Source organism: Anguilla anguilla, chromosome 10, assembly GCF_013347855.1.
Source record: "Anguilla anguilla isolate fAngAng1 chromosome 10, fAngAng1.pri, whole genome shotgun sequence".
Lineage (NCBI taxonomy): Eukaryota > Metazoa > Chordata > Actinopteri > Anguilliformes > Anguillidae > Anguilla > Anguilla anguilla.
Genome location: NC_049210.1, coordinates 451,351 through 462,425, shown reverse-complemented (window position 1 = coordinate 462,425; position 11,075 = coordinate 451,351). Strand labels below are relative to the sequence as shown.

Below are 11,075 nucleotides of genomic sequence, written 5' to 3'. Positions count from 1 at the left end.
AAGCAGTTAATTGGCAGTGGCTCAGAATGAGACCCCCTGCACGCGGCGAGATTTCAGATTTGCGATGATTCCTGTTTGACTAAATACAAGAAATACAACGTAATTAAAACAAGAATTGATGCTAAGTTGTCATGGTCTGCATTTCTTCTCACAACGAATACTAGGCTGCTGTTATTATCCAGACTAATATCTGGCCTCTGGACTGAAAAACGGACACTGAAATTGGTATTGATCAGAACCGAAAGCGTACGCTTCCTACTTCTGAGGAAACCGTGCAGGGTTTATCTACTATAAGTATTATTTCCCGAAAAAATGACAAAAATTTCCCTGGTGAGGGAATTTCAGTATGATTCATTTCTGATCATTACTTTGTATAGCCTATTCACGCAATTGTGTTTTATCTGGTTTTCAGTCGCAAATATTACTGACCGTGAAGTAAATATAAAAAAACGATTGCTGTATTCGCAACGACGAGAACGACTCCCACCAGGGGTCGCTGGTACTCCTCCAGTGACTTCTCGAACCGCACCCGGGCAGCAATCGCGAAATTGTTCCAGGGTATCGGTATGACCTGCAAGAAGAAATATTGGATCTTTCGCAATCTAGAAACTCACAGCATCATTTATCGGGTTAAGAGCGTTTAGCGTACTGCTGAAACTACACAAGTCGAGCATATCGCAAAGTGAACAGTAAAATGTCCTCGGTGATTCCCGTCTCGTGACCTCTGGGAAGACGCTCGGTCTCCGCGCTTCTCTCGTTTCCAGCACTTTGGCTTTACTTCACATACTGACATTCACCCGATCGATCCATCTGCCTACGGTACAGTAAAGGTTTGCCTAACCTTGGAGCATGAATTATGTAAAATGGCGGACATTAATACTTGTCCACATCAACTCCCTTGATGTTATCCTTAAGAATAACCGTAGTTAAAGTGGAGTCATCCAAGGACTGTTTCATCCCAGTAAAGAGCAAACGTTTATCGTGCGAACACTTTTTGAAGCTTTTAAAAAATTGTTTATATCTTAATAAATTATGATAGGGGTAGGCTTCATAAAAGTATTTTGGTTGCTACATTAGTTCTGAATGCAATTCCCCAATACTTTATAATTGGTGCATACATAAATGCGAATGGGGAATATTTCCAAATTGTATATAATTTGGAACACTTAATTCACATGTGCAAATCTAATCTGTAACTAATCTGTGAATGTGATTGACAGTTCCTCAGAAGTGGAAGAATACATTGGGATTTTGTTGCCTAATTTCACAGTGGGTTAGGATAAGGGGTGAAATTTTAGGGAGGCAGTTAGTTCCAGGTAATCTGTAACTGCGTCGCCGAGTCTCGCTCACAGACAGCCCGTCGTTCTTTACTTTAATTTGGAAGTTTTTAGTAATTTGGTTGGCTGCTACCAGACTAACTCCTTCCCTCACCTATTCCACAGAAGAGAACACTATTGGCTTTCAAACGTGTCACTGTAATCCCGCCCCCCCCCTCCCCCCAACAACAGCACCTCCCTTCCCGTACCCGGTGCTCCTCCGGAAAGTACGGACCCAAGTTTACCCACCGTAGATGTGTAAGATAAAACGAATGATGCGAGTTTGAAAGGAGCGTCGGGGTTGCGACGGGGGAATTTCGCGCACAGCGCAGTTCGGCGTTTCCAGCGATGCACGGCATTTCGGTGATCGGCGGCGAATGAAGGATGAGACGATCAATGGACGTGCCGCGCGCGTTTCCACCGCAATACTAAGTGAAACGGAACATTGTGCTTTCCTTTCAACTTGAGAAAACTCCGGAGTTAAACGCCAAGACTGGGAAGGGGAGCGACACAGAGCACATAGTGCTGCATTTCCGTTTGTTTTGGAATATGCAAGGGAATTCTGTGCTTCTGAAAGGAAAACAGGATTTTATGAGAACTATCGCTGTTGACCCCATCGCATGAACTGGACATAGCATTTACAGATCTGTTCTTTGACACGTTTAGTTCTAAAGTGGAATATGTAGCGCGAAAATGTTGTTTTCAAACTGAAAACGAACAAATGCATGCGCAGCGTTTGAACAGTTCCCTTAAAATATCCAAGATGAGTAGATTACGGATTGCAAAGGGGGACGCGCTTCGTGCTTGCCCGATATTAAAAATAATTTTCTTGACTTCCTTCTGGAGAGGTAAGATAATGACCCATTATATTTCCCAAACTTGTTGCATGACTGTTAATTTGGTTGATCCAGCTTTTTTTTTAAATCACGAAATTCAAACGTGCTAATATGATTTTGGTTTCTAGTAAAGACACGCATAAACTACCAACACTTTGATTTTAAAGTTAACATGTTTAAATTTGCGCGTTCTGTTGTGCTAGTATATCTACTTAAGATAAATATTTTTAAACCATTTTGTTATTTTTGCGGAAGGATTTTGAAATACAAGTTTATTGTGCGCATTGGGGGAAATTACTTTCTTCAGTATTTGTTCTGAGAATTGCACTTGCAAATGGTTTCATTTCAGAATTTACAATAAAAGCTGGAAACTACACGTCCCAGCTTTTTACAGTTATAAATCACAATTACATTTTTTATATCCTATCCGAATCTTGAGACTTAAGTTGGAATGATTTATGTCTTTGATATTAATATTAATATATTTGCGCTCTAGCTACTGTCAGTGTGCTTCGTCTTTCTGTTATCAAACCTGGACAAATGAAATGTCTTAAATTTAAACACGAGTTAAAAAAAAAAAAACAAACAAAATCAGTGTGTTCTGTTGTCATAAGAATTTCTATTGTAATAGCCTACTCCTTTTGAGTAGTAGGCTATCGTTTGAAAATACATTACGGTTTGATTTACGGCGGGATCACTAAACTGTGGTTTGTTGTAGTTTAAGACTTAACCCCGAGTCCTCTCGGACACGAGGCATTTGCGCCTTTTAAGAAGCGCCGCGTGCTGATAGATCTGATGCGTGTCAGGAACTTTCCGCCTCCCGTTTGCATCAGTGTCGCTGTCGGGTTTGATAGCAATATTCCAAAAGGAAAGGGGTCAGGTAGGCTAATCCGCGTGTCGCTTCACGTTTATTAGAGTTTTCAGTTTGAAAAATAATGAAATGTTTTGAAAGTATATGTTGTCTTTTCAAACACTAAATCGACGCGAAAGAACATAATTTTTAATCGCATATATGTGAATGACAATTAGAATAAAATGATTAGTTGGCTATACCAAATCTGATTTTAATTATGCACCGAATATTTCATTTATAATTATGAACAACCTTTGTTAATAGGCTTACTAGATGTATAATATAATTTAACGAGAACAGGAAATATCCAACATTTTAATAAATAACAAATTTGTGCAGGAACGACCTCTCGTCAGTTAAATGGGTAATTTCGAACAAATGATCTAGGCCCCGTTTGTTGTATAAAATCCAGTGTGTTTCGCCACGAGGCTGTGGAAATAAAGTCCATGCATCACTTCTGTGCATCGCGCACATTAATCTGAATTAGGCGCCCTGATTGTACCCATTCATTATCTGAACTAAAGACCACAGAGAATAATGTAGCCATTGTTCTCCAGTGCGAGGTATCGCGGCAAAGAATATCTGGACTATTCGGCTAATTTAACAGCGAGTCTTTCTAGGTTTTGCAGTCTGCTGAAACTCACACGCTTGCCACTATCGTTTTGGCTGAATGGAATAAGAACTACTGTTGTGAGCATTTTATCGACCTCGCATTCCGAATGTAGCTTTGGACGTTCTGTACGGCGCGCATTCGAAAATCTATATCTATTTTTTTCACCAGTTTACAATCACTTATAATGCTATCTCCCTTTCTTTATATCTTTCTGCAATGATTCATATATGGATCTGGCACCTTGTGCCACTGAGAGCTATGAGGCTGTCTCCCGGCATGATTCATTGAGAAGTCGTTGTTAGAAATGAGTTCTGAGCATTTTCACGCTGAGGTGACAATTTAGTTCTACCTCTCATTACTTTTTTGTGTCAGGGCGTGATTTTTATTCGCGCCGTGTCCGTTCCGTCCTAATAAAATGCTCTCTGCTCCTTCCGAATGAAGGGGCAAATCGAACAGGCTGCTGCGCGCGCTGGGGAATGCGGGGAAAGTGAGGGGCTCTTGACCCCCTGCTCTGCCAATCCATTGTGCGCGAGGAGTGCCGCTTCAAACAAGCAATCAATGGCCGCGTGGTTGCGCATGAAAACGAAGGGCGGCTGGAGTGTTTTGATTTGCGGCCGCTTATCCAGCGCAGGCTTCCATCTCCAGAAAAGGCTCTTCTCTCGCGTCCTTTTCTCGATCTGGTGTCACGAATCCATCTCTCCGTTGGACGCACATTTTAAATTTTGCTAGAATAATATTATTCCTAATTTTGTGGCAACACAAGAGTACGAGGTAGTAACTGAATTGGTTTGTGTGCTGGCGAGGGTGAGATAATTATCAATAAGCTTGATATGTTGAAAGCTGCATGCCATGCACAAGAAAAGCAAAATTAGACCAAGAATCAGATTTGTTTCCTTTTAATCTTCGTTTAATGATGGAAATGACTGTTTGCTTGTGTGAGAGAGTTAGTTTTATGTGAATAAGGCCCCCCTTTCCCTTAATCCACCTCATATGTAGGAAAGAGCCCATGTGTGTAATAACTCAAGACTGGCTGTTCCTAAAGAGGCACTCAAACAATCAGCATGAGCACTTGACCCTCATCATACAGAAGTAATCGCGGGATTGGCAGGTTTGCTCCGGTTGAGTGCTGACGGACGTCGTCACGGTGATGAAAGGCTGTGGGTCTGTGGGTGCCGGTCCGCCCGAGACCTGCTCTCGCACCGCGGCGGGATGGCGGCTGCACCGCGGCAGGACGGCGGCTGGACAGCGACGGGGCCGCTGCCTCTCCGCGGAGTTTGACTGGCTGCAGCCTCCTCACAGGAGAGGAGGGGAGAGGGCGGGCTCACGCAGTCTGACGCAGTCTGAAGCAGAGATATTACTGTAGGGCCTGAAACACCAAGAGGGTGTATACCCAGTATATGAGTTACACACGGTGTGTGTTGTGTGTTACACATGGTGTGTGGTGTGGAGTGTGTGTTACACACGGTGTGTTGTGTTGAGTGTGTGTTACACACGGTGTGTTGTGTTGAGTGTGTGTTACACATGGTGTGTGGTGTGGAGTGTGTGTTACACACGGTGTGTTGTGTTGAGTGTGTGTGCGAAAGAGCATCGACATGCTGCAGTAGTGCTTGTCACATGGAATAATTTAATGTCACCAAAGATGTTTTTTCTTCATGTTTCTCTGATGGCTTTTCTGCAATCGGAATGATTTTGTGGAACCTGATCTCCTTGTAATTAAACCAATTTAAATTTAAATAGAAGGGACAGAGGCACTGCTATCAAAGTAAAGATAACTAACTGAAAAACGGAGATGGGTTGCTTATAGGAGAGCCTTGGTTATATTATTGATTATTGATAATAGTATAACTGAAATAGTTTGGACAACTGAAATTTTGAAAGTCCGTCCCCGCTCCTGTGTCGGGGTTTTTGGCTGCTGGTTATTATGGTATTATAAACATAGTTGTGCTTGCCAAGGGTTGCTTATGGAAGGGGGAGGATGTGAATTTTTCAAGTGAAAATGAAAATATCTTTTAATTATGGTAGGAAAGGCTGATGTGAAATGAAAATAAGAAATGTAATTTTGGGGAAAAAAGGAAATGCTTTTGTTCTGGTGAGTCAGTGATGCTGAAGATGAATCACATTATTGGCCCGGGGACAGTAATCATCAAGCACTGACCTCAGATCAGCTCGGCACGCAGACCAGCATCTGTGACTGATTCTGATTGGAGGAAGGACTTCTGAAAGGTCAGTGACCCTGAAATGGGCTGATCTGGGGTGGCTCCTGCAGGCGGGGGCTCCTGGGGTGGCAGGGATCTGGGGTGGGTCCTGCAGGCGGGGGCTCCTGGGCTGGCAGGGATCTGGGGTGGGTCCTGCAGGCGGGGGCTCCTGGGCTGGCAGGGATCTGGGGTGGGTCATGCAGGCGGGGGCTCCTGTGTGTTTTACGTGTCGCTTGGCTGGCGGTGATTTCCTGCTGCGGCACCCCCCCCCCCATTAGAGTCCTGTATGAGGGGAAATTAAAATGTCTGCATGCTGTGTATTTAGGCGGGTTGAGCTTCATCTAGCATGTAAGGGTTCTCCATGCCAGGGGTGTGTGGTCGCTGGGTACTCTTTTCAGGGGGTGTACTATGCAGGAGGTGCTCTTTGCAGGAGGTGCTCAATGCAGCAGGTGCTCTGTGCAGGAGGTGCTCTTTGCTGGAGGTGCTCAATGCAGCAGGTGCTCTGTGCAGGAGGTGCTCTTTGCTGGAGGTGCTCAATGCAGCAGGTGCTCTATGCAGGAGGTGCTCTTTGCTGGAGGTGCTCAATGCAGCAGGTGCTCTGTGCAGGAGGTGCTCTTTGCAGGAGGTGCTCTATGCAGGAGGTGCTCGTTGCAGAAGGTGCTCGTTGCAGAAGGGAGGCAGATCTGATGCTAAGAAATCTGTTGCTGACACACTGTCAACAAACGAGGAGGCGCGATTCAAACTGTCAAATCGTCAGACTGTCAGAGGAGCGAGGGCAGCTGTAGGCCTGTCATGTCAGATATAATTATAGCTCCGCCTCAGTGTGTACAGGAAACAGCCCGTGCGCTGGAGATGGGAGACCGGGGCGTCTGACTAAGTGTTTGCCAATATGATATTCAGACTTCTATGCGCGCTCATACTTATTCATGCTCAGAACTTTGCAGCTAAGATATGACAGGCTGATGTGGTGCCCTTTACTTAACTAGCTTCCTGTGAGCCTGGGTTTGTGTTTTCCCATGATTCCCTGGAGAACAGGAAGAGGAGGTGGCAGGAGAGTGTAGTTCTTTAGCTGCGGCTGTGCTGATTGGTGCAGACGCTGGGAAAGTGGAGCGTTTGCTAGGGTGCGTACGGCAGCGTCTCAGTCACATGGGCGTTCACCGCACGGTGACCGCGTTGTTCTCTCCGCTTCGTCTGAACGCACCGCCGCTTCAGCTCCATGGGTCTGCAGCACAAGCTGCCGTGGGGGGGGGCGGGGTGGGGCGGGGGGCGGGGTGCCGAACACTCTGGACTGTCCTTCATCGTCATCACCTTCATCGCAAAAAGCCTGCCTGACCGCAGGTAGATTGGCTTATCGACTTACTGCTAAAGTGCATTGGCCCCTCCCTGCTTCCCCCCCCCCCCCCACACCAGCTCACTCAGCCAATCCCTGCCCTCTGAGGTAAAGCATGTAGGGCTCTGGTTTTATATTTATATTTAATACATCATTACTCAGCATTTGTATATTTCATGTGTTACTATAAGGCATTTTTGTGCTAACTTTACCAGTTTTTGTCATCCACCCCAATATGAAAAATCTCCCTTATGAATTAAGACAGCAGATCTGGATCCAAGCCCTGGGGTGGGATTCTCAGAGGGTCCATTTCTGATAAATGGTGGTAGAGCTATTAGTCTAAAGGAGACCTTTCCATCCATCAAATGTGTTGTAATTTAGTTGTTATCTGCAAATATGCGGCAGCATCTGAGGACAGTTACTATACAGGAACATCATTCTGCTACCCAGCATGCTTTGGGTGATGTCCTGTTCAGGCTCGATCTGCTAAGTGATTAATTTTTTGTCCGTTCAGGAGGTCTCTCCATTTTAATCTCTGAAATGTTAAGAGGAGAAGCATCCTCTGCATTAAAACCTTTTTAAGGGAAAACTAAAATATGATACCTGCTGTAGTGTCGAAGTGACTGTTAACAGGTTTCCATTTTATATACTTAATGAAATGAAAAACTTTAATCTCAGCAAATTGATTTCAAACCGTAGGAGAGAAAAAAAATCAGCACATCAGTGAAGCGAGCTGGGTCCATATTGCAGTCAGAAATCAATTTGTGTGACACCTGAGTGCTCGTGCACTTAACACGAGAGCTCATTTCTACCGCTCTGTATTAACTTATGTCCACTGTAAGTACCCACAGCCTCTTAAGACTCAGCGGTGTCTGGGATGGCTCTGATGGGTCTGATGAGTCTGATGACTCTGGTCTCTAATCGAAGCTGGGTTGTTTTTTCCATCACTGGCTCCACAGACTGAGGCGAGTGTGTATTAAAAATGATTCTCCATATTGGCAGCATCCAAAACAATACATTTTCTATGAAATTTGCAAAACTGTTTTCCCTCTCTCTTGCTGAATATTGTTTTATTAAGCCAAAATATCAATAAAATATTAGAGTTTCTACATGCATATGGTGTCAGTGGTGCTGCAGGTGTCAGTGGTGAGTACAGACAGGTGGCGTGGCGTGGCGAGCGGGCGTGGCGGGCGGGCGGGCGGGCGTGGCGTGGCGAGCGGGCGTGGCGGGCGGGCGGGCGGGCGGGCGTGGCGGGCGGGCGTGGCGGAAGTGGCTGTCAGCTGTGACGAATCCGCCGGGCTGCGGCGCGTGAGCTCGATTAGGGGCCCCTGAAGTGGCTGGCGAATGAGGACGGATCGACAGAGTGTGTTTAACACTGTAAATCATTGTTTGGCTTCGCAAGGAAATGAGTTTTATTCAAATCAGGCTGAAATCTGAGCACCCGCTTCAAATGGCTTCCTGTCAGTGAGTCTCTGTGAGAACAACACGCATTTAACGCATAACACGTTTTTAATGCACTCGCATTTCTAATGGCTTCTGGGGGCTTCAAACTTTTTTTAATTTTATAATTATTGTTTTTATTCTAATGAAGTGCTAGTAATGAGTAATTATTGTATAATGGCACTTTTCACAGTGTAATAGCCCCATATTCCCCGGCGAAATCCCTGGTGGGGTGATGCTCTGTTCCATCTGCATGCTGGTCTGCTGCTGGGAGCCGTTGTGTACCCTTTGGACTTTTAAACAATAACTTATGTTTATCTCTCAGAAAGTTATCGCTGTCATAAATAATTAATGCACATATATACGGTAACTGGGGACACTGGAGAGTGGATGGGCCCATAATGGAACTGAACCCCGTGCTGCTCTCATCAGATGCTCATTTATCTTCAGTCTGAATGAGAGCAGCTCACCAGATAAATAAAAGGTTTTTTTTGTGCTGCACTTTTGTTAAATAATTTTGGAGCGAGCCTCCCGTGCATATTTTATTCTGCCACATTACACAGTGACATTTGTTCCAGGCTGTGAGAACAAATGTCAGCGCACCGCTGTGCTAACCCCAAAAACCTCCCCGGGACCTGGGAGAGCCAGAGTGCTCAGGCCTGGAGTCGCAACACGCTGGAGCAGCAACACGCTCGGACCTGGAGCAGCGACACGCTCGGGCCTGGAGCAGCGACACGCTTGGGCCTGGAGCAGCGGCACGCTGGAGCAGCGACACGCTCGGGCCTGGAGCAGCGACACGCTGGAGCAGCAACACGCTCGGACCTGGAGCAGCGACACGCTGGAGCAGCAACATGCTGGAGCAGCGACACGCTGGAGCAGCAACACGCTCGGACCTGGAGCAGCAACACGCTGGAGCAGCGACACGCTTGGGCCTGGAGCAGCAACACGCTGGAGCAGCGACACGCTTGGTTGAGGAGCAGTGACACGCTCGGACAAGGAGCAGCGACACGCTCGGACGAGGAGCAGCAACACGCTCGGACCTAGAGCAGCGACACGCTCGGGCCTGGAGCAGCGACACGCTCGGACCTGGAGCAGCGACACGCTCGGACCTGGAGCAGCGACACGCTGGAGCAGCGACACGCTCGGGCCTGGAGCAGCGACACGCTGGAGCAGCGACACGCTCGGACCTGGAGCAGCAACACGCTGGAGCAGCGACACGCTCGGACAAGGAGCAGTGACACGCTCGGGCCTGGAGCAGCGACACGCTGGAGCAGCAACACGCTCGGACCTGGAGCAGCAACACGCTGGAGCAGCGACACGCTGGAGCAGCAACACGCTCGGACCTGGAGCAGCAACACGCTGGAGCAGCGACACGCTTGGGCCTGGAGCAGCAACACGCTCGGACAAGGAGCAGCGACACGCTCGGACGAGGAGCAGCAACACGCTCGGACCTGGAGCAGCGACACGATCGGGCCTGGAGCAGCGACACGCTCGGGCCTGGAGCAGCGACACGCTTGGGGGGGGGGGGGGGTGGACACGCGATCAGACGGGGAATGAATTCACTCAGAAGTCGGGCCATAAATCCGTTTTGTTCTGTCGCTTTCAGAAGAGAAAGAATCATGGCGTGTGCACATGCATTACGGTGGTGTTTATGTGGAGCGTTATGCCTGCTAATATATATTTGATGATATTTATGAAGTGAAGCGCTCTGACTGTCAGTGTTACGGCCGTCTGGGGGGGCGGTGCTGAAGTGATGGAGCGGTTCTGGGGCTGCAGTCGGCTTTGGCTGTACACAGGGGGGGCAAAAGGGAGCCATTTAGGTAATGGCTGGAAAGTATCCCCCACCCCCCCCCCCCCCCCCGCGGGGGCCCCCTGCACAGGGCCCCTGCTGGGATGCTGGGGCCGCGGCCCTTAAACTGGCCCCAGGCTGGTCAGTCTTCAGCAGTTACGCAATCCATCATGCAGCTGCTGCTTACAGAGCCCTGACTGTGGAGCGGAGACTGAGAAAATCCCTCTGAGCATTACTGACTCTGCTGTGTTCAGTTACAGGCTCTGAGCGTTACTGACTGCTGTGTTCAGTTACAGGCTCTGAGCATTACTGACTGCTGTGTTCAGTTACAGGCTCTGAGCATTACTGACTGCTGTGTTCAGTTACAGGCTCTGAGCATTACTGACTGCTGTGTTCAGTTACAGGCTCTGAGCATTACTGACTGCTGTGTTCAGTTACAGGCTCTGAGCGTTACTGACTGCTGTGTTCAGTTACAGGCTCTGAGCATTACTGACTGCTGTGTTCAGCTACAGGCTCTGAGCATTACTGACTGCTGTGTTCAGTTACAGGCTCTGAGCATTACTGACTGCTGTGTTCAGTTACAGGCTCTGAGCGTTACTGACTCTGCTGTGTTCAGTTACAGGCTCTGAGCGTTACTGACTCTGCTGTGTTCAGTTACTGACGCTGCTGTGTTCAGTTACAGGCTCTGAGCGTTACTGACTCT

General features: G+C 47.5%; 1 protein-coding gene across 1 annotated transcript in view; it reads left to right on the top strand.

Moving 5' to 3' along the window:
• Positions 1 to 1,497: 1,497 nt before the first annotated feature.
• The window catches only part of si:dkey-215k6.1 (transmembrane protein 132C), a 153,934-nt gene continuing 144,356 nt past the window's right edge, over positions 1,498 to 11,075 (top strand). The window contains 1 exon segment of the mRNA XM_035380339.1: positions 1,498 to 2,164. Within this exon segment, the coding sequence (XP_035236230.1) occupies positions 2,038 to 2,164 (127 nt within the window). The 5' untranslated portion in view covers positions 1,498 to 2,037.